A 27,552-nucleotide genomic window follows, 5' to 3' on the forward strand; every position below is an offset into this window, starting at 1 on the left:
AACTTCTCAGATGGTCTGGTGAAATTCAGTGACTGTCAGTCTCTCAGCGACTACCATCTGAAACCAAATCCTAATCGGAATCCTATGCTCTCCAACATATAGGGACATGTTACTAGATATTGCACTGCCTACTGCAGTGGTCCCCAACCCTTTTAGGACAAGGACCCAATTTTGACATCCCAAATTTCTGAGGACCCCATACACTTTTATCACAACCAAAAAAAAAAAGATTCTATGGTGAATTCAATCAGAATATTAATTTATATAATTAATTAGTATATTTATCAGTATTCAGTATCCATGTTTTTTCCCACACCTCAGGCGACCCCATTTGAATTCCAGGCGACCCCGGGTCCCGACCCCAATTTTGAAAAACGCTGCATGTCTGAAACTCTGTATTCTTAAAGGGGTATGCCACTATTTGGGGGCTTAATACAGTTAAAATCGTTGGCCAGGGTTTATAAAGGTGGTAAAGTGTCTTATTTTTCATGTTAAGCGTTGTCTTGCTTTAAGACAAGTTAAAAGAGGGAGTATGTAGCTAAGCTAGTGAAAGTCAATGGATCCATGTAGCATGTAGCATGAAGCATATGAACATGAAATAGGATCACGAAAGACAGAACATGTAGGAACATGTTAGTATTTATGTCTGTGAAGCTGTGTAATCTCAGGGTCCATGTTGTGGTGCAGGTGGGTGCAGTGATGGCGGAGTTGAGTCTGGGGCATGTGGCCCACAGTGTGATCGGGGGCCGCATCTTCCCCGGCATCTCAGGAGGAGAGAGGAGACGAGTGTCCATCGCCAGCCAGCTGCTGCAGGACCCCAGTGAGTCAAGAGCACAACTCTTCCACACATGCACTCAGGCAGGCATACATGCACACACACACACACACACACACACACACACACACACACACACACACACACACACACACACACACACACACACACACACACACACACACACATACACACGGGCGCGCGCGCACACACACACACACACAGAGACACACACACACACACACGGGCGCGCACACACACACACACACACCCACACACACACACACACTCACACACACACACACACACACACACACACACACACACACACACACACACACACACACACACACACACACACACACACACACACACACAGAGATATTAGGCGATTTATTACTTAACCAAATGAAATATGGGCATTTGTGAAATAAGAAATACTATATCCAGATCGTCTCCTATGCCATTTTCTTGAGTAAAATGAGTGTTCTGCTGCACACACTAAGTGGCATTGATGAAATGGAACCTGAAAAGCCAAGGTCACAAATTGTTGTATACGTATTGAGGGTCCTCTAAGAGACGACAAAGATGTTGATGGAAGAAGAAGAAGAAGAAGAAGAAGAAGAAGAAGAGGTGGAAAAGACAGACAGGAGTAGCAAAAAGAAGCTGGAATGAGAGAGAGAGAGAGAGAGAGAGAGAGAGAGAGAGAGAGAGAGAGAGAGAGAGAGAGAGAGAGAGAGAGAGAGAGAGAGAGAGAGAGGCAAATGCACAGATGAACAGGTTATCAGACCGGCAGGATTAAGGCCGGTCCTATGGGAGGGTGTTTGTGCACCTCATGGAGGGGAGGGGAGGGTGGGTGGAGGCCGGGGAGGAAGAATAGCAAAGGATTACTGATACCACTCCAGCCAATTATGAAGCGTTCCCAACCGAGGCGTCCCCTCATCAAGCTTGGAAATGAATAAATAAATCACTTAATGCCACTTTTAATTCCCCTCCACCTCGCACACAAAGGCCAATCTTTTAATTGTCCTAATTGGCGAAATTAACGAGAGAGATGGCAGACCTATCTCCAAGGGGCCTTTATTTTACACTGCGAGCGAGTGAAGTAGACAAAGTAGAAAAGTTTGTCAAACTATTCCTCATCTTTTTTGTTTTTGTCCACCCCTCCCTCCCCCGTGTGCTCTTTTCTGTTCACAATCTATTTGGGGATACGTGATGTCATCAACGTGTCACGACAACAGAGGTTATACTTCTGGACGAGCCAACCACAGGCCTGGACAGCATGACAGCCAATCAAATCGTGGGGTTGCTATCCGAGTTGGCAAAGAGAGATCGCATCGTCATAGTAACCATCCATCAGCCCCGCTCAGAACTCTTCAGGGTGAGTCAGAATGAAGTGTTCTGTATCTGTCATGGCAAGATATGAATTGTACTTCTAACATAAAACTGCTGTTTCGTGGTGAAGTTATTTCTTTACCACAATATTACAATTACAGGTGTGCAAAGAAGACCCTCCTTAGTTTAGTCCTTTTAATTTTGCCACATAAGAGCACTGTATCTGCCATTATCCACAAAAACTCTGACATGAAATAAAATAAAGGCTTTGCGATTTTGCATAAAATGTATGGCCACATTTTTATAGTTATTTTTAAAACGTTTATAGTTCTTTTTTAATATTATTACACTGTCACTGTTCTGTACATTATGTGAGTTCATTTAGTTGTTAAGTATGAGTTGAGTGAGAATATGTTACATTTTATGTATGTAGGCCTATGTGTATGTATGTATGCTGCAGGTGTTCAGCAGGATTGCCATTATGAGCCTGGGAGAGCTGGTCTTCTGTGGCGAGCCAGGGGAGATGGTGGACTTCTTCAGCGGGCAGGGCTACGAGTGCCCAGAGTACTGCAACCCTTTTGATATGTACGGTACGTCTAGATCCTGTACTTTGGACCTGATACGGCCCACATCATGTGGCCTGCCCTGTAATATCAACACTTGGTATTGAGGGTAACATCACATTCACTTCACTGGTGTCACACTTCAGACAGACAGCAATTGTCACTGTTAAAAAAAAAAACCAAAGAGACTGTTGTAAGGTTGTTGTTGACAGAATGGTAATGAAAAAAATCAAGGTGTAATATCATAGTAATGCTGCAGTAAAGTAAAAAATAAATAAATAAAGAGGAGGAAACTGCAGTGGCACTCCGGTTGCATAAAGACAGTGCAGGTCGAAACGCGTCGGTCAGTCCATTTGCCTTGAAGAAAAGTACAAAATAATGCAACCGGAGTGCCAGTTTCCTCCTCTTTATTTTTTGATGTCTACTACTACCCACCTGTGATGAAAAGTTTGGATCCTCGCAGCATTTCCATTTTTTTTCCTTTTTTTCTGAGCTGCAGTTAAGTTGTTGTAACACAGCCACTGGTGGAACAGGAATGTGCTACCAGGCAGAAAACTATACAAGAGAAAGAACACTTTTTTACCCATGATTCCCTGTGCTTGGCAGTGGACCTGACGTCCGTGGACACCCGCTGCAGTGAACGGGAGGCGGCCACCTCGGCCCGCATGCACCAGATCACGTCAGCCTATCAGAGCTCTGAGATCTACCAGAACATGCTGGAAAAGACCCAGTGGGCGTGCCAGAGGCCCGACAAAGCCAGCATCCCCTTCAAGAGCAAGGAGTCCCCCAGCAGCATGGCAAAATTAGGAGTGCTCTTCAGGTACAGACAAGAGTCTCTCTCTCTCTCTCTCTCTCTCTCTCTCTCTCTCTCTCTCTCTCTCTCTCTCTCTCTCTCGATATCCCTCTCTTTTTCTTTCTCTCTCTCTTTCTGTCTCCCCCAACATTGTGAATACTAAATGGTTTAGTAGCTCCTTTCTCTTGGGTCATTGATTGAATGAATGAATGAATGAATGAATGAAATTAAAAAATGATAAATAAACTCTACATGTTGATTGATTTTATTAATGAAGTGGTTCAATTAGTGGATGAATAGCTGAATGAAGACACACATTGATGAACTGATTTGCCACCTGAACAAATGAATGAATGCATAAATGAAATAAAATGGATGAGTAAACTAGTGTCTCTCCTCCCAACAGGAGAACCATGAGGAACCTGTCTCGGGACCGTATGGGTGTTCTGATGCGCCTCTCCCAAAACCTCATCTACGGCCTCTTCATCGTCTTCTTCGTCCTGCGTCTGGACGATGACGTCAGCAAAGGGGCGGTCCAAGACCGCATCGGCATCATCTACCAGGTCATTGGAGCTCCGCCCTACACGGGCATGCTCAACGCTGTGGCCCTGTGTGAGTACACTACACTACTATACCAGAGAGAGTAGAGAGAATCTCTGACTATACTATACACTTCACTAGGGCTGGCTTTTGCACTGTTAATATACTGCATACGTCATCTTAAGCCGGGCTCAAACTACATGACTTTCGACACGACAATCGTTGGAATTTTACCTCTCAGGACCATCGCAAGCAATTGTCCGGCAAGATTTATTCGCCTCGTGCGACGTTCTAAGATAGAATTTTGCCATTTTAAAGACTCGGCAATTGAAAAACGTAGAAATCAAAAACGGTCTGTATTAGGACTTGAAATAGAATGTCGGGCATTGCCTCTATGTTTACAACTGGGCATAAGATGATCGACAGTAGCAATAGCGTTGCTGGCCGTGGTGCTGAAGTACCACCAAGAGCTCGGCAGATAACTGCACGATGTGCGACACCAACGCATGGACACGTCAAATTTGGCCAATATATTGATATGCACAATGGCTGAAGCTAATTCAAGTTTTGATGGACAAAGTGGACAAGGCCTTACTCTCTTACTCTATGCTTTATACAGGACAGTCAAATTGGTGTCACTGTCACTCTTGAGATTGTCAATGAAGCTAAAGACAACTTTAAAATCTTTTGCTGGCTCCTTGTTCGCATTTAACTTCACTTACAAGTATTTAAGTCATGTTTACATGTGGGTATGTTTCACATGGTGGGTATGTGCTGTTACACAAACATTGTATGGCTGTAAAGGGACTTTTGAATCGTAAAGTCCACTTTACAAGTTGTTAACTAGAAATACATTCAGAGAACGCAGACCTCCGCCAAGGAAGTTCAGTTCGTTTTGGACATGATGTGGTTTCATGCATTTTGGCCTATAGGCTACATAGCATTTGTGTTCAGGTAATTGAACCGTCAAGTCGTAACCAAATTATAGTTCTATCTGTCTCTTTTATCATTTCCATGTCCTCTAGCTGTGGTCTGTTTAGTTCACCTTTGATTGTTTTATTGGCAAAGTGATTGTTCATGCTATAGCCTATGCCTTCTGTGATTTGCAAATGCACTTAAGCCTTGAAGCTCATTGCTACATATTAGTCACATTGTTGATGATTGGCAGCATGCCTTTCATTAGGCTACCATCTAAAACAAAATACAAATTAAAAAGCACAATTTTCATTGGCCAACACCCGTAGTAGGCCTACATATTCTACAGTAGTGCAGCGGTCCCCACCGCGCAGTAGGCTAATAGGCCTATATATTATATTATATTATATTATATTATTATATTATTATTATACATATTATTTTTTTTGTAATAACAAGACAGACAACATACTGTGGCTACTTTGAGCCGTTCACTTAATTATTGAATCAGAATGAAATGTGCAAGAATCCCCTTATCCAGTGGCAGTGCATGGATGGTTGTGGAGTGTCAGTTATTGTTTTGGGCTATTTCTTAAGGCTAAACAAACTTTTGAGAGGTAAATCCACTTCTATCATTTCTAGCTGTTGCAATATCGTGACAGCAACGTTGTGGTGCAAACGCAATTGCTTAGCGAGAGACATGCCAACTCGACTGGCGGAATCATTGCCTACCCAGAGACAGTTTAGATCCTTACACTTGTTGGAGAAGTTCCTACCTGTGAATAGCCTATGGGAATCCGTTCATGAGGGTTATTGCGAGCTCTTGGCGCTGTGGGCAGTTGATCGGCACCCGGGCCTGCTCTCTATTTCGTATTGAAAATCACTGTTCGCCGCATCTCCAGCGTTCATTCGTTATGAAGTCTAGTCACTAGTCTATGGAATGTTTGCAGTAGGCTACTGATGGCTTCAGTGCGCGGGGATTGGGGAAGCAGCAAATCACCGTGGACTAACGCAATTCGTGCGCGCCTTTCTTTGAGCTTCATTTTATATGAATGTTTTGTGACAGCATTGTGAACTTAAACGATCTGCGAGGCTGTAGCTAACGCTGCTTTTTGATAGCGATTTTGACTGCGGTAGGCTAATGCATTTCACTTCAAAGCTCTGCCCCGGTGTGGCTGCGTGAAGGTGGCTGCGTGAAGGTACGCCAGTTAGTAAGTGGTGCTGCTCAGGGCTCCTCCTCAGTGGTCCTTGCGCACCCTGTGGCAGGCCATGTAATAGCAGCGTGACGAACACACAAATTCGGGCAGCAGCGTGACGAACACACAAATTCGGGCAGGCCATGTAATAGCAGCGTGACGAACACACACACAAATTCGGGCGATCACATAACTTCCTGGCGGAGGTAATAATTCAGCTGCAGGTATGGCCTAGACTAGTGCTGGCTTCACCATTTCATGGCAATGTTAACACACTTTATCATAATCCTTTTGTTGGTTTTGTGCTTTTACTGAGATAGATAATGAAACCGAAATCAGCTTCACGATTTTTTTTACTAAGGGATTGCACCTTTTTCGCAACAGTATCAAAGCAGCAAATGTTCGCACATGTCACTCAGTATTGATAAATGTTTTCAAAATTACTCCCAGTAAATAATGGTGGATGCTTTAGACCTCTACTGACTGACTGACTGACTGCTGTTTATACACTGTGCTTTATGACCATCGTAGATTACACACCCATTAGTATAGTTCTTTAAAACACGAAAGGATACAATAATGACAGTGTCCCTGCCCTACTGTTGGAACTAGTAGAGAGTAGAGTAGAGTATCATTTATTGATCCCAGGGGGAAATTAAGGTGTCAAGTAGCATATGTCCAGTACATACATAAATACAGAAGACATTACACACGAGACATTACAGACATCCTTACACATACTGTATATTAACCATACAGTTTATAGCTCACTCGCATACATTCAGCCCAAGGCAGCTCTCTCTCTCTCTCTCTCTCTCTCTCTCTCTCTCTCTCTCTCTCTCTCTCTCTCTCTCTCTCTCTCTCTCTCTCACACACACACACACACACACACACACACACACACACACACACACACACACACACACACAGTGTCACATGTGCCCTGAGTGGCACATAGCAGCCGAGACAGAGTGACCAACTAAGTGTCCAGGAGTGTCAAAAGTCACTGTGCATAGTACAATATCCAATGTATTCCTTGGAAAAAGATGGGTTATTACAAGTCGCCCACTGTGTCGCTCCACACACACACACTCACACACACACACCTACACACACATACACCCACACACACACACACACACACACACACACACACACACACACACACACACATACACCCACACACACACACACCTACACACACATACACCCACACACACACACACCTACACCCACATACACCCACACACACACACACCTACACACATACACCCACACACACACACACACACACCTACACCCACACACACACACATACACCCACACACACACACACACACATACACCCACACCCACACACACTGCACGTGTTAGGTCAGCCAGTTATGTAGCCTACAGCCTCACGTCATAAAACGGACAAGTAAAGCTTGGAACTGTGATTGGGCTGTCTTGTTTGTGTCAGAAGTATCGGGGTGAGAGGTCAGCGACCGAAACACTCTTTTCTCTACTCACATAATCGCCTCCCTCGTCTTCACTATCTGAGCGGCGCTGATTGTGGATAAGGAGCTCGTAAAGGAGACGACAGTATTTACCGACCCCAACCATATTCATCTGCGCTCCAGAAGGTGGACTAGGAGGGTGTGTTGTGTGTGTGTGTGTGTGTGTGTGTGTGTGTGTGTGTGTGTGTGTGTGTAGGTGTGTGTGTGTGTGTGTGTGTGTCTACAGTGTTACTAGATATCACAAAAGTGTTCCCAGAGACAAATCTGCTGGGCAGAGTGAAGAACACATACATGTAGGTCACTAGTATTACTTAAACAGTCACTAAAAAAGGCAACTAAAAGAACAAAAAGGTTTTTTTACATGGTGTGTGTGTGTGTGCATGCGCATGTGAGAGTGTGTGCATGCATGTGTGCCTGTCTAAGGGAGTGCATGTATGTAGCACGACCATAACTGTTCAACTCCTTTTCCCAATAGTTCTGAAAAGTGGATGTGTTAATGTAAGGAGTTCACAAAGAAGTACTTGAAGATCAGACACAGAATCTCTGAAGGTCATAGACTTAGTATCGATCTGCAAACCCAAGTGACCTTTTTCTTTATTACTCTACTCTTTACACCTCTGTATGTCCTAGGTTTTACTTTTTTTTAATGACCAATGAAGGTTATGGGTTTCTTCCCCCTGAAGTCATCAAACTAAACTGTCTTGCAAGAGTAGACAGGCATAAATCTGACTGAGCTACAGTACCCCCTGAAGAAGGTCCAAGATGTTTATGGTGTACTGAGCAGCTCAACTGGACAGATATGTAACACGTTGACCGCACGTAACCAGGTGCTTTTTACGGTCAACGATGTAATGACGTTGCATGTTTGTCTGACATTTAGGTCAACAAAACATGAAAACACCTTCCCATCTTATCTTAGACAGCATCACAGCATGTAGACTAGGCAAAAAGTGTTAAAGGCAGTTGAGACATTTTTTTATTGGTAATGTAATACTGATGTTTTGTATTCTCTATTTGTTTTCTGTGTGTGTGTGTGTGTGTGTGTGCGTGTGTGTGTGTGTGTGTGTGTGTGTGTGTGTGTGTGTGTGTGTGTGTGTGTGTGTGTGTGTGTGTAGTTCCTGCTCTGAGGGCGATATCGGACCAGGAGAGTAAGGACGGGCTGTACCATAAGTGGCAACTGTTCTTGGCCTACATCGTCCACATCCTCCCCTTCAGCATCATCAGTGTCTTCATCTTCACATCCTTCCTATACTGGTGGGTGCCACTCAGTCACATCACTCACTTCAGTCTAGACTCTAGAGACCTTCCTTGCTTTTGCTCTTTGTGGTGATCAGGGGTCCGTTTCTCGAAAGCGTCTTTGCTATCGTCGTTAGCAAAGTCCTTCGTAAGAGCGACTCAACTCTCCCTCGACAGCGACGCTCACCACTAAATCCAAGGGAACGGTAAGATGGTCTTAAGACGGTCTTAAGACGGTTAGCAACGACAAGAATCGAGAAACGGACCCCAGCACTACTGCATTTGTTTTTAACCACACAGAAACAATATGGCACATGTGCTGTGTGTGTGTGTGTGTGTGTGTGTGTGTGTGTGTGTGTGTGTGTGTGTGTGTGTGTGTGAGAGAGAGAGAGAGAGAGAGAGAGACCAGACAGGTAATCAGCCAGGTACACAGACAAACAGCGTGTGCATGTCCTTGTGATCTTCTCAGTCTTGTGTATGTGTTTCCTTGTGTTTGTTGTATGATGTTTTCTGTGTGTGTGTATGTGCGTAATACTGCGTATGTGTGTGTCTTGTTCCACAGGACGGTGGGCATGCATCCGGATGTGAGTCGCTTCATGTGCTTCTCGGCGGTGATCATGGTGCCCCACATCACGGGGGAGCTGCTGACGCTGGTGCTGCTGGGGGTGGTGCAGGACCCCAACATGGTCAACAGCGGCGTCGCGCTGCTCAACATCGCAGGCCTGCTCGTCGGCTCCGGATTCCTCAGGTACCGAGGCACATACAGTACAAAAACAACATGGCATCATACCAGAGCGTTAAGATAACATGCTGACTTGAACCGTCTATCGCGTTTGTGCATCACGACTTTGCATGTTTACTCGTACTGCTCCACAACGTCCTGTTACAGGTTAGGTTTACGCATGGTTTTGGTCAGGGCACAATTTTGCCATTTCCCTTGCTTGTTTCGCTGTTCTGGGCAAAAGTAAAGCGACAGAAACGCTGCTTTCCTGACAGGTCAGAGTTAGGCATGGTTTTGGTCAGGGCACAGCAGAGCATTTTCGCGTTTAGCAACCGAAATTCGCTGCGGCAACACAAATTTGCCGGCACAGCGGAAAAACTGTGCAGACCTAGTCACCTGAGAAAATTGCCTTCCTGCGGTATTGAAAACCACCACTTTACTTGCAAAGCCATTTCATGCATCTACTTAGATAAATACTACAAATGAGTAGTTCAATTAAATTAGTATGGTAACAAAATGTCAGAGAACAATAGTCCTACCACCATTGGATTCAGTGACCCTAAAAATGTAGGTTTAACAGTTGAAATCAATGTTCTAGCTTATTCAGAAGTGGATAAATTACAAAATTTAGGTTTTTCGGACACTATTTAGAAAAATCCAAGATGGCCGCCATGCAGACACCTGTGCAAATGCAAACATTGTTATTTTAATTGCTTACTCAATATACTTTTCAAAAATACATTGTTTTCCAACTCTCCAAAGAAATCCAGCGAAAGTTAAAATCCAAACATAATGAAACTGACTGTGCATGTAAAACCTGTATTTTCACTGGTGGCTATGGTGTTGAGTTAGGCCTAATGTCCCTGTCCAATGGCTTTGCAAATATCTTTTTAGAATCTTCTAATTGACATTTTTGGCATTGTCCCAGAGATGATAACTTGGTGTTCCGCCAACATTTTTATGGTCCAGGGGCATTAGGGCACCGGTAGTTTCGAGAGCTGAAGGTTGTCTCCTCTTGGCAAGACTTGCTGTCTCAGACCACGCACAGGTGCTGGTGTGTGTGCGCACATGCGTGCATGCATGCGTTCGTTCGTGTGTGCATTACTCCATTGGTGTGTGCGTCCCTGGGGGATTCTGAAACTATGGTGGGCAAATTCAAACCATGGCGGCCCGCCATTGTTTCCTCAATGTATGGGAAACTCTGTGGATAGTTTTAGTCAGGGCACAGCTAGCATTTTCACGTGTAGCAACAGCAATTCGTCATGACGGTGGAAAATGTACAAACCTCGCACGAGGCTGGTCACGTGACAGCGTTGCCTTCCATGCTTTAAAAAGAAAATATGTTGAACCAAAATGTGGAATGCAGTAGTGTGAAATAGCATGCCTTTTTATTATGCCAGTCTGCAGAAGTTGCAGTCTTCTGATGAAAGGACATTAAATAAGTGTGTGTGTGTGTGTGTGTGTGTGTGTGTGTGTGTGTGTGTGTGTGTGTGTGTGTGTGTGTGTGACATAACATTTATGTCCATACAGTATATACAGTAGATATTATGAATTGCGGGCATAAATAAAGTTGTTAAAATGTGTGTGTGTGTGTGTGTAGGAGCTACCAGCAGATGCCAGAGGTGTTCCAGTGGCTGAGCTATCTGACCCCTCAGAAGTACGGCTGTGAACTGCTCATCGTCACAGAGTTCCACAAACTCAACTTTACCTGCAGTAAGACGCCCTCTCCTTGCAACACACACACACACACACACACACACACTGCTCCAAAAACAAGTTACTTAACTCCTTTGGGCACGCACACACACACACACACACACAAAATGTGCTTTTATTTCATTGTTGACACGTACAACTTGTATTCCTTGTCACTTCACCACCTTCTCCGAGATGTAAATGGCTTTTATCTTCCCGGTGCTTTATAAAACCTCCCAAGTTATTCAGTAACCGAAGCTCAATACAATAGCCACCCATAGGGGTTACTGCTGGTCACTGCCATGGTCTCTTCATGGTCTGTCTTTCAACACTGTAGCGTCCTCCTCACTGAAAATACAAGCTTTAAGGCCAGCTTACATTTTTACTACAAAATAACATTTGTGCATGTCTGTTTTTTTCCTTTTTACTTGCATTGACAAGCATTGGATAGAAAAATACGGAATTCTTCACGTTTCAAATACATACTCATATCTACACATAATCATTCTAACCACTGGCCCTGCCGTGGTCAACCGGTAGGGCACTCATCTACCATGTGACTGAGCCAGGTTCGATTCCCCGGCCCGGGTCCTTTGCCGACCCCTCCCCATCTCTCTCCCCATTCGCTTCCTGTCCACCTCTCACACTGTCCTGTCGAATAAAGTCAAAAAAGACCCCAGTGTTTCCCACACATTGAGGAAACTATGGCGGCCCGCCATAGTTTAAATTTGGCCGCCATAGTTTACTAAAATGTAAAAAAAACGATTTTTTAACGATTTCCGTTTTTGTTAAAAACGATTTCAATTGCGATTTCCTTCGCATTTTCCTCCTGGAGTAAATGCATCCTATAGAGAAAACCACAAGTGCTTGAAAGACAGAGGGATCAAAAGCCTTTCAAGTTGTTATAGTTAACTTGGGTTTGGGAGCAATATAAAAAAAAACTCAAAGGCCCGCGTGAGAAGACCCCCCCCCACCCCCCCCCCCCCCCCCCAAAGGCCCGCGTGAGAAGACACCGGCGCAAAAAATCCCTGCTGCCCCCATAGTTTCCAAAATTTCTGTGGGAAACACTGGACCCCAAAAGAAATCAGTCTAACCACTAATGAACCTGTCACTCATGTCACCCTTGCAGGTGACACGTCTCTGCTGCCTGGGGCGTGTGCCATCACAGAAGGTGATAAGGTGATTGAACAGGGCTATGCTGGCGCCCTGTCCCGCTACACCCAGGACTTCCTGCTCCTCTACTCTTTCCTGCCTGCCCTCGTCATACTGGGGATCATCACCTTCAAGATCCGGGACCGCATCATACGCCGCTGAGGCAGGCAATGCTCACCATACCGTCGCAAACAAAATCGAACACTGACAGACAGGAGGATGGTGTATTCTCTAGATCTAGATATGCACTTGTTTCTTTTATAGCAACATTTTTGCTTAGAGCAGCAATGTAACAAAGTATACCGAAGAATGTACGCAGCACTGTATTCTGGTATTTTATGTGTTGCTGTATTAACCTCTGGTTACGGTCAAACAAGAGACTTTAACCGTACTTAATAACACCATGTATATTTCATTTTATACATATGAATGAGTATAAAATAAGCTTTATGCTTGTATTTAGTAGTTAGCCCATTCTTTGATCATTATAAAAACTGAATTATGCAATTCCACACATAGTGATTGGAGATGGGATCCATCTGTCTGTCAACTGGTGCAGGGTGTACAAGTGTGGCAGAACACTGTCAACTGACAAGCAATGGGGTGTTTTTCTGGTTAGACCTTATTTTAATGATTCACTATTACAGTGGATCTACCACATTAGGTGCAGTGTAATAACCAGTGTAGCAATATTTAATACCATGTAATACCAGTGTAACACCATGTACCAATGTTGTAGGGTTAGGTTTGGTACTGTACATAGTATTGCACTGGTATTACATGCCATCAAATACTGTTACACTGGTTATTACAATGTACCTAATGTGGTAGATCCACTGTAATAGTGAACCATTAAAATAAAGTGTTACCGTTTGGTTTCTTTTGGCCTGGGCCATCTCTTCGGCTTGTTCCTTCTAGAAGTGCATGAAGGCATGGTGCATAGTTTTTTCTCCAAAGAATACCCATCTTTACTGAGTAGTGCAATTGCCAGATACTTCTGTGTTGAAATAGAACAATGTTACTACAACATGGCCTTATTGCAAGCAAAATTATACCTTTGTTTTTATGTTTCTTTTACACAGTCAATTATTGCTTAACTTGCTGTGTTCAAAAATGCACACAACACAGTGAGTATGAATGTAATTTATTGTATATAATTTATTGTGCATAAACACAAAATACAAAAAAAAAAGAATTCAATATTTTACACAAATACTAATAAACCATATAAAACACAATACAACAATGAATCTGTTTTTTTTCCTCCAGGTAATAGTTGTGTGAATTTGTATCTAGGTGTAATCTGCTCTGGTTGTGCTTAGGCTGCTAGTGATATGTACATACTTGTGTGTTATTCACTGCAAAACGCAATAAAAATCCATTTATACTTAGTTTTCTCTAACCTTTTAAAAAAAATCTTATTTTAGCAGCATTGGGGCGGGGGCAATTGTAACTGGGTCAAACATCAAAACACTGTTTTTTACCTATGTTTACTGAGAAACACAATAAAAAACATTTCATTTTGAATATTTGTTCAAAGTAGATCTATTGCATTTTGGAAAAGAGCTCTTTAAGTGTCCCAGATACCTAATAGGGAGGAAGGAAGAGTGCTCTCCCCTCTCCTGCTTTCAGAATTAGCTTTTACTTTACAGGTTGCACACTGTATTTGTTTTAAACTCCATTATAATGGACATATAAAGTTATATAAAGGTATATAATACATATACCTTACAATATAATAAAATGTAATAATAATATAATATAATATAATATAATATAATATAATATAATATAATGTAATATAATGTAATATAATGTAATATAATATAATATAATATAATATAATATAATATAATAAAATATAATAATGACATCATTACACAGTTTTAAGATTCCAGCTCCAGGCCTTTCCATGACTTTGCTGCATCCCTCTTGTACTGGTCCAGCTCCTATGAGAAGGTACAACAAGAAAAATAATCACATTAAAATCCACCTTGATTTTGTTACATGAAGCACAACAAAAAACCCTTAAAAACGTAAGCATGATTTAACATTTACCTAGTGCTGACAAGACAAATTTGACACTGAAAAAAACAACACAGCTAATTTGAGGAGTCTAACAGTACAACTTTGTCAAAGAAAGGCAATATCAACCAGCTCCACCTCCCTAGTAGTAATTTGGTCCACATCTACATCTGTGGGGTATTCCAAGAACATGGTTAAGTGATAAACCTGGCTAAGTGAACCTACAGGAAGTGGCAAACCAGCGAAATAGACAACAGGTGCCATTCAGAAAGTGAGGACTCCCAGATCTTCTTTTAGATAATCTCAAGGTTAACTTCAACTGGTTTACTACTGAACCAGCTTCTTGGAATACTGCCCTGGTTGGCAAACCCATAGCCAAACAATGTAACATACACAACACATACTGGCAGCCTACTGCTGAGTTTCCAAGTACAGCAGCAGCAGCAGCTCTGCTGTTTTGACAGTATTCCCCCAAGTTCTGATCACCACTGACAACACTAAGCATATCACAAAGAAGTTGTGGGTCAGAGGGCTTCAGTGTTCTTTTCAGTAGTGCAAAGGTGCTCTTTGGTTACACGTAACTTGGAACAAAGTTTTGAAGATATCCAAGGCACTCTTCTTCTTCTTTGTTAAAAAGCTTTTAATTAAACTGAGCTAGTTCATTGTAAAACACATTAAAATTGCCAACATGGTTCGGTCTGCAATGGCCTTCATCAAGGCTTTAAAACAGCTATGTCAGGGCTTTTAAAAAAGCACGTCATATCACAGACTCCACAACCAGAGCAGAGCAGAGCAGACACGCCAACGCCAATATGGCGGCCAGCCTCTCACCCATTCACCATCACCACCCACCTCTGCCAACAGTGCCAGTGACAGCACAGCACGCAGTGACAGTGACAGTGGCAGACAGGGGTTACTGCGGGTCACCTGCACGAGCACCCTTGTCACAGCACAGTATTTACAATCACTCTTGCCAGCACATCCACGTCAGCAACCCAGAATGTGATTGGCTGAGAGGAGGCATCATATGATTGGCCGGGTTACTGAAGTTTAAACTCATAATAAAACAAGGTCCCTGTTGAAAAATGTGTTGCTACCAGAATATGACAATCACGGCATTGTAAAGTATTACTAAAGACTATGAACAACGTCGCGGTAGTGTAGTACTATGATAGCAACGTCTTTGCAACGACTATCACAACATTCCATTGGCAGAATGGTTATGCTCTGCCATTTGCAGGCAGGAGGGGAGAGCGACAAGCTAGTAGGCAGGTGGAGGGGAAGGGTGGGTGAAGTGGCCGGGTGGCACTTGTGGTTGTTATCTGATGCTGTAATGAGTGTATGGTTATTGCCGCTCGTTAGCCGTGTTTGGAAGCAGATTGATAACGTGTCTGGTTGTCAGGGTCGATAAGGCCAACACTAAGAAAGGTTACTACAGGGCATTTGCTGCTAGCATGCCCGTACGACAGAGGACAGATGAGCTGTGCAAAATGAGTATGTTACATTTTTGCCATATTTGGTAAACGTCTACATGAGGAAATTTGTGACACACATTTGTTTGTTTTGACAATTCTCTATGGTGACAGTGTATATGTTTTGTTCAGGCATTTTCAAGGAATATCGCAATATCAGGAATTCCTGAATAATCAGGAGCAGAGGTGTCAGAAGTTAAAAGTAGATGTGAAAAAACAGACTGGAGTTTTCTTCCAACACATATGACCTCACCAAGTAACTGGTCTACAGCTGTTGTAGACTGTACCTGTCTTACCTGTAGAAACAGCTGATTCTGAGCAGGCTGGATCAAATTTGAGACCATTGTTTGTTTGGTTTTTTAGTTTGTTTTTTTCAGAAACAACATTATATATACCACAGTAGGTGGTGTAACAACTGGTGTAACAACTATGTAATATCATGTGCTAGTGTTGTACTTACACCATGAATCGACTTTTATCTGTACATTTGACACCTCTGATCAGGAGAGGCTATCTATCTATAAAGGCGATCTATCTAAATCACATGTGTGATAATGTACAAAAATATAATCCTATAAATCGTATATTGTTCTTGTATGAGGGGTATGTGAAAGTGGCAAAAGAAGAGAGAGAGAGAGACCTGGTCCTTCTGGGCGCGCATGGAGTCGATGAGGGGTTCGCTGTACTGCGGGTCTTTGGCCGGATCCTTCAGCTGCTTACGCTCTGCAGTACTCTACAATGCCAAACACACAACATGCCAATGAGTTAGGTGTGTGTGTGTGTGTGTGTGTGCGTGAGAGAGAGAGAGAGAGAGAGAGAGAGAGAGAGAGAGAGAGAGAGAGAGAGTGAGAGTGTGTGTGTAAGTAAATGTATGTGCACTCCCAGACATTTGTATCTCTGTGTGTGTGTGTGTGTGTGTGTGTGTGTGTGTGTGTGTGTGTGTGTGTGTGTGTGTGTGTGTGTGTGTGTGTGTGTGTGAGTGTGCATCAACCAGCATGTGCGTATCTGTGCTTAGGAATATACTACAGTACGACAGTATGTCTCTGCAGCCAACTAAATACTCATACAAGGATGAGTGAAGAGTGTATGTGTGTTATTCTAGGCGGATGGCAGGTAACGCTTTATAATAAGGTTCTTCTAATAAGCGTTTATAGTCACTAGTAAGCAGGTAGTAATACCCTTACAAGTGCCCAATAACATGCTTATTAACTTGACTTATTAAATTAACTTATTAACTGTTAACATCTTATAAGCTGCTTATTATATGTTTATAGTGGTTTATTTTTTTAGTCTTATTATTTAAATCGGTACACATATCCATCTTGATATGCTGACTAATACTAGATATGGAGGCGTCGCGAAAAAAAAACTAAATTTTCAAGATGGCTGCCATATGTTCCGATTTTCATGCTTTTACTCAAATAAAGTTACTTATCAGATGTTAACAACGTTAATAAGCATGTTAACAAAGTTAATAAGCATGTTATTGGGCACTTGTAAGCAGGGCTTTGAACCGGTTCAAGGAACGAAAACGAAAACCGGGAACTTTTTGTATTTTACAGGGAACAGAAACGAAACCGGAAACGTTATTATTTTTTATGTTCTGGAACAGGAACACTTATTTAAAAATAATGGTAACCGGTTAATACCGGTTAATAGACCGTTCCTCAAACAAAAAAAAAAAGTAATTATTTTCCTGTGCACGTTACCATGACGGCTGAGGTTCTCGTCCTGTGTGACATCAGACATTCTCTGACTGAATGGAGAGAGAGCTGTGAATTACAAAGTCTCCACTCCACATCTTAAATAAGAGAAACCACTGTCATACAAAAGGGCAGAGTTTCCATTGCATCATTGTGAGACATTGCAGAGAAGCGTGTGTAAAGCGCACCGAGAATGTTCTACGTTATTGGGCATCCATGGCCGCTTCAAATATGCACAAACTCACAATGTCCATCATAGTGCTCCCCGTGACCCAAGTCATTGAGTCATTGAGTTTTCATCATTGAGGTTTATTCTCCGCTTCTCCGCTTAGGTTGTCCCTGAATGACAAAATTCTGGAGGATATTCTTTTCATCCGCTTGAATAAACAGTTTGGAATGTAGGCCGACTCATTTGCACTTCCGTCTTTCTTGGTTAATTAACATCAGTTAGGCCTATGGGGAGTAATCAGCTGACAGGAACGAAATTAACCGTTCCGGGAACAATATTTTTTTGTTCTAACCGCTTCGGGAACGTCAATTTATTGGTGGAACTCATAACCGGAAACGTTAAAAATTCCGTTTCTGTTCGAAACGGAACGTTTGGAAAAAAATAACGGTTCAAAGCCCTGCTTGTAAGGGTATTACTACCTGCTTACTAGTGACTATAAAGCGTTACCAGATGGCATTGTGTGTGTGTGTGTGTGTGTGTGTGTGTGTGTGTGTGTGTGTGTGTGTGTGTGTGTGTGTGTGTGTGTGTGTGTGTGTGTGTGTGTGTGAAGGAGTGAGTGAGTGAGTGTATGTGTGTGTGTGCACTGTGTACCTCTGGAGGGAAGACCCTTTCAAACACTTTCTTCCAGAGATCTAGTGGATTCTTGGCATGCAGGCTTCCGATGTCTATGTCTGTGGTGGGGGGAGACCCTGTAAACACATTGAAGACACAGTCACAGAAAAGCCACAAAAAAGTCTGTTTATAACCGCCCTCACTTGTATCACTGGGTGACATAACATATTAATGAATTTGTGCAAGAAAAAAAAAAACACACAAATACACAAAATTAATTGTTTCAAACACACAAAATAGATGGTGGCTGGATAACTATTTTGAGACTGTCAGACATGACATATTGATGAATATGTGTAAGAAAACCCAAAATATGCATACATAAATACAGAAAATGAATTATTTCAAATACATCAAATAAATGTTGGTTGGATAATATTGTAACTACTGTCAGTACTGTACACGGTCCACCTACTGTACATACAGTAAATGGTGTGCACCAACACGACACATGACCTGGACTCCAACCTTGACCTTGACGGTAGTGAACCAGCCACGGGAGCAAAGGTAAGGAGATAAAGGGAGCTCATCTATCATCTATCATTTATCATCTATCACTCACCTATCTGGCTTAAGGAGTCCGCACCAGCAGGGACGACCAGAGGCTTGCTGGGGTCAACCGACATGGACTTCCTATTCACACAATCGATAAATCAAACAATTAATTCATTAATCAATTAATCAATTAATCACAAGCAACGATGCAACACTCACAAGCAGCCAATTGTGGCTAACATCTTAACACAAAGATAAAATAAAATCACAGGGTTACCAATGAACAGAAATGTAATTTCCTGCCACACAGACACTACTTCATGTTAGATCTTAAAACAGTAATATAATTAACAGTCATGCTCAGAGATGCCGCCATGACATTAGCAAACTAACTTTTATTGAATCCATTTTATCTTTCTGCCTGGTGTGTTGGTTTAACAATTTGTCCTTGAAAAATAGAAATTCCCTTAACCAAATAGTTAAATGGTCCAGCAGGCTTATTGGAGAGCCACAACTTAACCCTGAGGCCCTCTACAATAGACAGCTGCAGAGGATAGCTGAGTCCATCTTACAAGATGGCTCCCATCCACTATATAAAGAGTTCCAGCTTCTGCCCTCTGGCCACAGATATAGCCTGCCTGCCTGCCGAACAAAGCGTTTCAGAGGAAGCTTTGTCCCCTCTGCAATTAGAGAAATTAATAATATAGCGTCCAAACACAGGCCTATCTGATCATGTTATTTATTGCTTGAACTGTTTTTTTCACTGTTTCTACTGTTTTTAATTCCTTAGACAAGAGTCTTATTTTACTAGGTATTTATCAAGCTTGTTACTTCTTATCATGTATTCTATCCTTTTTATCATATATTTAACAATCTATTCTTATTTAGTACCCCTGTCACTTTAGGTGACACCATGTCTCTTTGATAGGATGCACTAGGTCACTTTTGGTATTATCCATATGTTCATTGTGGGTTGCTTGTATGTTATGTGTGTCCTATGTCCTGAATGTTTTGTATGAGCGAAGCTCACTTTACTGCAAATCAAATCTACCCTTGGGTACCAATAAAGTAATCTAATCTAATCTAATCTAAACTAAGCAGAAACATTTGAAAATGTTTGATCCCAGTAATGAAGAAATACTGCCTGATTCAAAACTAAAATACTATGGTGCAGACATACCCTTTGTCTGTTCCAAACGCAAGGTGGCTGACAAAGTTCTTTGTTTTAGAGATGGTCGCCTCCGACTTACTGCTTGTACACTGAAAATGAACAGCAAAGGAGCAAAACATTAAAATGAAAAAATATTGTCCTTCTTTTCTAACTCCAAGAGATGGCCTGAGATGGCCAGGTGGAGTCTACTGAACTGGTCCAATATATTGTTGTATATTATATCGTTATATTATTTCTATTACATATTATTCTATATTATACTGATCAAATATAGTTAGAACGAATGAAGGAATGATTCTTTTCACAGACATGTTGGAGTGAACTGGAATAACTTTACTGCCACCTAGGGGCAATTTGAATTCAGAGTAAAAAAAAAAGGCACAATGTGTAACACAGAAAATACATACCGGTATGAACATAGTAAATACCCACTAAAAAGGTTTTGCATATGCAAATGATTGCAATTTAATGTACATGTAACTAACGCTTGTAGAGGAAACTAAAAGCTGGTGGTACAAATGTGTGTATGTATATACTATATTACCGTCTTATATGTATATTGCCATCTTAAAAGACCAACAAATTGGGTTTAATGCGCAGTGTGTTAGGGATATGTAGTTCTTACGACAAGCGATGCTCCATAGTAGTGGGCCAAGAAGCGCAGGGTCTTACAGATCACCTTCCTCTTCTCCGAGTCAAAGTCCTTCAAAGACCACAACAACACAAGTGAACATGGAGCCAATTGAAATACACAGTGGGCAAGATACGTCCCATTATTCAGTTCCTACATATTATACAATTTAATAGATATTGACAAAAAAATGTAAAATATTACACTGTTTGCAAGGGGCGGATAATATACAGTATGCGCGAGTGGAAGTTGATTACGTATTTATTGTAATACATAGAACAACATATTTGTTAAATGTATTGACAGCTTTTATTGGGCAAATGTATGATTATATGACTAAACTACAGAGAGCATTCTGCAGGCCCAGCCGTGGCTCTAATGGCTGGGCACTCGATTACTACGCCGGCGACCTGGGTTCGATTCCGGCCCGGGTAATTTGCAGACCCTACCCCGTCTCTCTCTCCCTACTTGCTTCCCGTCTCTCCTGTCTCTCCCCCACTGTCCTATCTCAAAAATAAAGGCTCAAAAGCCTTTTGACATATATTAAAAACAGAAAGCAGTCTGCAGATGGCTGGGTACCTGGAAGATGTCAAACTTGCTGCCGATGAGAAGCAGGGGGACAGGGAAGGGGCTGATGAGCTCTCTATCCTGGAGAAGGAGACGCAGTCAGCAGCAGCAGGGTTTATAATGCAATGCCCATTCAATTGGATATTGTGGCGTAAATACATCAGGAAACAGTTGCTCTTCACACTGCATTTGTAAAATTATAAACTTAATTTCATGACCGAAACAAGATGAAGTTTTTGATAATGTAAATCATGTCCAAGAGCCAAAAAGAGATGCACAATGCTCACAAACAACAACAACAACAACAACATTATTATTATACAACTTCAGTCAACCGAATCAACGGAGCAACTCACAGGATAGTCTTTGGGTAGGACGTGGGGTGTCTTGATGGGCACGTGCTTCTGCTTGACCGTGCGGGAGTCCCCACCTCTCTGAGGGCCGGAGCAGAGCTTCTCCACCTGGGCTCTGGCCGCCTGCAGCAGCTTGTCCTGGGTGGCCCACAGGGCATTGGGCTGAGACAGGTCCAGCACCAGCACCACAGAGAAACCCCTGGCAGACAGATGCATAGACACATGCAGACTTGTATAAAGTAGAAGTAGTAGTCGGTTTTATTGTCAATTTCTTTACATGCGCTGGTCATACAAAGAATTTAAATTACGTTTCTTACTTTCCCATGCAGACAGACATAGACTCTAGACTCTAGTTGTGGACATAGACAATTAGACATAGACAGTATACACACATTTCACCTAGAGTACCTATACAATACCCATACAGACATATAAAGTGCAAAAGTAGTAGTGAAGTAATGAAATAGAAGTAGTAGTACTCTTACGGTACATGCACACAGGGACGGCACGTTTCGTTCACGTCTCTGTGAGCAGTGCGAGTCCGACAGGTTCGCGGGCTGCCTTTCACACTGCACAGACGACGTCCACGTTCTATCCGCGGGCAGCAGCCATTCATTTTCAATGGGAGCCGTGCATTGAACGCTGACGTTCGCGCAGGAAAATAGACTCGAGTTCTATTTTCAAGGAGCAACGCGTCGGGACGGACATGCGCCGCACTTACACCGCGTTCCTGTGTGCAAGGCATGATTTGTTTTCATGTATTCTAACAGTTTCGGACTGATAACGGACATGTTCTGTGGACGTACTGTGGATGTCCGCGCCGTTGGTGTGCATGCAGCGTTACAGGTGTAATTACAACCAGGTGTAAGTTGAAACCATGTAATATCATACCACTAGTGTTGTAATTACATATGCAAGATTACTTCTGCTTCTACTTTATACAAATCTGGACACAAACAGAGGGAGGGGGGTGATGAGGAAGCTGATCGCATAAAATCTGGGAGACCAGTGCCCTCTACTGGTTAAAATCCAACCCCTTCAAGTTCAGAGGAGTAGATGCGTGCACATCCCACCCAATGGGCCAGGTGTAGGACAATGAGAGTAAATCCAGTGAAAAAGAAATACATTTATTTTAAAGAGCGCAACGTTTCGACCTTCAGGTCTTCATCAGGCAAATATTTATTTTTCACTAAAATCCAACCGCTGCCACAAAATGTGAACTCTTTTGACTAGCACAACCTGGATCAATAAGAATCCTCTCAGATGTAATGGAGCTATTGCATCTATTACAGTGAGGCCTACAGATGCACTTTTTCATACAGAATGGGCAAAGAACATACTAGTTCTTAATTGACTGAGAGTTTTTCTGAATAACAGCGGCAACTCAATGTAGTGTCTCCTTTTCATTCACAAATATACAGCACTGTATGCGACAGACTGTGTGAATAGTGTAAAGATAGGCAGTACAAACCTGATATTTTGTGCATTGATAGGGATAGGAGCGAGGTCTGAGAGCGATGTTCCTCCTCCAAGCTCCCACAGATGTGCAATGTCTTTGGGCTGATATGAACACAGACACACACACGCACACACACACACACACACACGCACACACACACACACACACACACACACAATTCAATGCAAGTCTACTGGCACTTGCAGACAGACCTAACGAAAGGGAGTGTATATGAAAGCCTAAAATGTTGTCTACATTACCGTATTGTGTCCCCGAGCTCTCCTCCCAAATGTGTATTCTAAAGCAAGAGTAGGCTTGGGCTGTTCATCTCTGTGGATCAAGGTAATAAGATGGTAAGCTTTGGGGGCACGGGAAGTGGCGGTGCAGGGGTTGCAGCACTCAAAATTTACAAAAGCAACAATTTACTTAATTAATTATTTTCCTCCATTTTGTTTTCAGCTCTGCTGATATGTAGTGTTTAAACAATGTTTACGAAGTGGGATGACTTTCAATCAGAATCTTGAGTAATAATGGTTACAAATGAAGGCGCTAAAGGTTTGCAGCAAAGCAAGACAAAGAAGTTAACAAAGTAAGATTTAGAAGTAGGCCTACTTTTGCTGTGTGAAGTGGTACAATTGTATTGCTTGAGTTGCTTCATAAGTAAAGTTATGCAACTTTCACAAAGCTACTGAAATCAATCCGTTACTATCCGCTACTAAATCAATCTGATGTAATAATACTGGTGGTAGATGGAGAGCACTTTGCAAACATTGCAAACAATATCAGTAGTCAGTGAGCAGCCAGTTGTCTTGAACTCTGCATGTTACAGCCAGATCCATTTGCTGCCGTTGCTATTCAAGCCGAATGCAATGAGTGGGGAGCAGTTTTCCAACTACGAAGCTCAATTCAAAAAAGAGAAAGGATGACACACACACGGTCTCATTTGATATGCCATATGATATGCCATCGTGTGGCACTCTGATAGTGGTGGTGCAAATTGTTGGCCCTTCTTATCATGATATGTTACCCATCCCTGGATTTAAGGCATACAATCACTAGTTCAAGGTTAGAATGCAATACTTTGAACCAGCCAGTCGTTTCAATAAGGCCACAGCTAGTAGGCTAGTCTACGTGTGCTGCTGTAGACCGCTTAAAGTGTATATCTCAGGTTAATTTTTATTCAAAATAATGGACTTCCCTTGATAGTTCTACCACTTCAACAATTATCCATCATTTTTTTCATGCAACAGGGCATCAGAAAATGAAATATAATGAGGAAAAGTGTGTATTTTCAGTAACATGTTCAAAGAATTCTAATCTATTGTGTGACGTCAGGCGAGGCCATTCAGTAGCCCGCAGTAGCGGTAGCCCTGTATTCTGTACGGTGTGTGATTGAATTATGCCGTACGGGTATGAAATAAATATCATTGGCAATATTATATCATGACCGCTACAGGGTGCCATGTGACCGTGAGGCAGTAAAATAGCCTACCAGTGTTCAAACTATGCAAAAAAAAAAAAAAAAAAAAAAAAATGTGTGTGGGGGTTACGATTGCACTTGCCTCAAAGTGCGAGTCTCGAAAGCTTGAATATGGAGAAGTAGGCCTACCATGTGATTTCAAATTTCAAGTAGGCCTACACTACAAATTACCAGACATTGTTAGTATCAACCTTTAGTAGGTCTATCATGCCATTTCAGCATCATGTCCAAGTGGGAAAGAATGTAAACAGCGACAAATGATAAATAAATAAAACCGTTTGGGTGAATCATTCGCTCCAAGCTTTTTAACGGCAAGGTGCAAAGCAGTTGGTTGCATTGTAAGAGTGCCAGAGATTACCAAATTCAAACGACTGCAAAGCAATATGTCTGGGCACAGCGGAAAGCACCTGTGCGGTCCACACGGCCGTCAGCAGAAAACGAATGAACCTCCCTTGCAATACGTCCGAGAACATCAGTATACCGTATGTCAAATGGCGCATTTGTCTACTTGTTTCGAGCACCACGTTTCATTGTCATTGCCGCGAGTTTCTGACAAACCACATAGTTGAGCTGCACAACGTGACACACTATCATACACAACATGATGACGCGCCCCCCGTTTGACATCCCCGGCCGAAGTCTCATATGGGGGTAAAGACCCTGAACATAGTGACACACACTTCACAGTGGTGTTGGTGAAAACGAAACGAAGTTGCCTCCCACGGCCCAAACGCAAAATAATGCCGAAAATTGAATGCCCCCTCAGTTGTCCTGGCTAGGGCAACTGGCGCGTTATCATGGCTTCTTATTCAATGTACCAGCACTTGCATTGTACTCGCGCTGCACTTGTCTCATTGCAATCAGCTGCGTGCTCCGGGCGAAATAGTCAACTCTCCCACCTTGTGGACACAGAAGGGAACAATTTGAAGAACGCGTTTCAGACGGACGGACAGACATAGCCTACCCTCTTATAGAGATGCTGGGACGCATCTAAAAACGTGGATCCTACGCGCGTAGGAAAATAGAGACTGAAAAGATACAACCAAAAGGCTCTACTCGAAGGCTCCAGCCAACGCTGTTGAAAGATTGTTTGCCTCTCTCCCTGGCCATCTGAATGAGATGCTTTTATCAAACGTCATACCAATTCTACATAGGCCTATTGGCTAGTTTTGGTATTTATGTTTATATAGGCTATTTGATCTGGCGACTATTGTTGTTTTACTGTCTTGCTTGAACCGCTCTGTTTGGATTACTTGAAGACTTTCCATGGATTATCCTGCATCGTCTCAGTGCCGTGAGTAACCTGGAAGATAAGTAGGCTATATCATCAGAGGTGAGCTTAGTCACTTTTGGCCGCGAGAGACTTGGAAGGCGCTACATTTGCGCCACACAACGTGGATTATTGAAACTGAAGACTTGATTTCTTCTATATGGATACTTTCGTTTGGTAGGCCTATAATTACGGACAGTGCAGTTTTTCTTGTGACACTCAGACTTTTTTTTTTCCAAGGAATATAGGTTAACCGAAATAGTCCCGCCGCCGCGTGGGTTACCTATGCTATTGATTTGTCACACGCATGTGGGTGACCATTATTGAAGTTGCATGTAATTCTATTGAAAATAGGCCATGTGATTTTTTACAACAGCGACATGACTCGGGTGGTATACTTAGCCTATGTTTTGCACCTAGGAAAAGTTTGACGCGATTTCAGCACCATGGACAGTCACTCTCCAGTCGGGCGAATAGCACCACATTTTAGGCTACGCAGATCATTTCAAGAGACGCGTTTGTGCTGTTTGTAATTTAGGTAGCCTATTGCATTTAGCTGACACGATATTGGCAGTTAATTAAAAATGATTAAAAGCAAGCCCAAAAATATGAAGGGACTAGTCAAAAAAAGAAGCCCATGTCGCATAGTCTAGCATATAGGCCTAGGTTCAAGCAGAATTTGCAACCCTGCATGAATAGCTTTTCTACTAAAACTAGTTGGCCAAAAGTTACTAAATCATTTGGAAGTTGTTACAGTGCCCTGCATGAGAAAAGCCGCACGTTTACCGGTAGTTGCGATTTCTATTATAGGCCTGCAGGCCACGGCCGTTATATCATTTGATCGTCACCTCGCCTATGTAAAATGCCAGGCAAATAAAATTAGAACGTTCACCCATGGCCTCGCCTGACGTAGTCGCCAGGTTACGGTTAAACCCACATTTGCCACAACAAACAACAAAAATCGTTGTTTAACATCGTTTTTGGAGGGACTTATATATGTGGATCATTTATTGAATACAGTGTGTACACATTGATCCAAAGTAGTGGTTAACCTGCGATATGCACTTTAAGCTTACCTGTCAAGGCATCGGAGCAGTATAGTTGTTTTACCCTGGAAATACAAATGGAAAGGTAGTTTATTGCACAGACTAAGCTCCCATTTTAAAACAGACATTAAAAGGGGTCGTAATTGTTCGCTATCGCAGTCAGAGAGATAAGGCCAGTGAAGATGTACCCCTGACTTGCTTCCAAGAAAGATGACGGTTCTCTCGTGCAATGACTGCTCATGTTGTTCGATGTCCTCATCGCCACCACCGCTTTCTTTGCTTTGAACCTCCAACGCTGCCAAGTCCCATATCGTATCGGTGCTGTATTGGCATATTGGACAAGTGTAATGGCATTTCAGTGAGGGACATACAGAAGCCACCAGTTATAACATTGTAGCTAGTTCTGATAGTATGCTGATATTATGTTGCCTTGCCATAGCTTTTCTACACTAGTGTTAGAATAGTATGCATCGGTTCACTAACGTATGAAAATTACATATCGTCGCGAAGGTAACTTACCTTATCTTAGGCATTCGTCTAACATACGAGGCTTGTTTTGTTCGGCGATGTTTACACTCCTCGCCAGCACTTTCTTTCACAATCCTGGGAGATGCTTTCC

At 42.4% G+C, this 27,552-nt stretch overlaps 2 protein-coding genes across 2 annotated transcripts in view; one reads left to right on the forward strand and one right to left on the reverse strand.

Annotated features, from left to right (window-relative positions):
- abcg5 (ATP-binding cassette, sub-family G (WHITE), member 5) overlaps positions 1–13,191 on the forward strand; it is a 22,120-nt gene extending 8,929 nt beyond the window's left edge. The window contains exons 5-13 of the mRNA XM_063191333.1: positions 688–820; positions 2,017–2,156; positions 2,571–2,700; positions 3,280–3,493; positions 3,873–4,078; positions 8,732–8,870; positions 9,415–9,600; positions 11,174–11,286; positions 12,398–13,191. Of these exons, the coding sequence (XP_063047403.1) occupies positions 688–820; positions 2,017–2,156; positions 2,571–2,700; positions 3,280–3,493; positions 3,873–4,078; positions 8,732–8,870; positions 9,415–9,600; positions 11,174–11,286; positions 12,398–12,582 (1,446 nt within the window). The 3' untranslated portion in view covers positions 12,583–13,191. The remainder of the gene's footprint in view (positions 1–687; positions 821–2,016; positions 2,157–2,570; positions 2,701–3,279; positions 3,494–3,872; positions 4,079–8,731; positions 8,871–9,414; positions 9,601–11,173; positions 11,287–12,397) is intronic.
- A 357-nt stretch (positions 13,192–13,548) lies between these two features.
- Positions 13,549–27,552, reverse strand: dync2li1 (dynein, cytoplasmic 2, light intermediate chain 1). The gene is made up of 13 exons (XM_063191334.1): positions 27,453–27,552; positions 27,122–27,254; positions 26,964–26,998; positions 23,398–23,467; positions 23,150–23,238; positions 21,682–21,877; positions 21,338–21,406; positions 20,753–20,830; positions 20,137–20,216; positions 19,024–19,094; positions 18,441–18,538; positions 16,558–16,650; positions 13,549–14,369 (listed from the first exon to the last, which is right to left on the reverse strand). The coding sequence occupies exons 1-13, from the start codon at positions 27,464–27,466 to the stop codon at positions 14,307–14,309; spliced, it is 1,089 nt and encodes a 362-aa protein (XP_063047404.1). The 5' UTR covers positions 27,467–27,552; the 3' UTR covers positions 13,549–14,306.

This window comes from Engraulis encrasicolus, chromosome 24 (genome assembly GCF_034702125.1).
Source record: "Engraulis encrasicolus isolate BLACKSEA-1 chromosome 24, IST_EnEncr_1.0, whole genome shotgun sequence".
NCBI lineage: Eukaryota > Metazoa > Chordata > Actinopteri > Clupeiformes > Engraulidae > Engraulis > Engraulis encrasicolus.

Bases quoted from the DNA above. Each gene is read 5' to 3' on its own strand.
- dync2li1 (XM_063191334.1), bottom strand. The intron at 26,999-27,121 runs GTACATCTTCAC...TTGTATTTCCAG, and splicing joins TTCTTGGAAGCAAGTCAGGG to GGTAAAACAACTATACTGCT. The intron at 20,831-21,337 runs GTACCCAGCCAT...TGGTCTTTGAAG, and splicing joins GCAAGTTTGACATCTTCCAG to GACTTTGACTCGGAGAAGAG.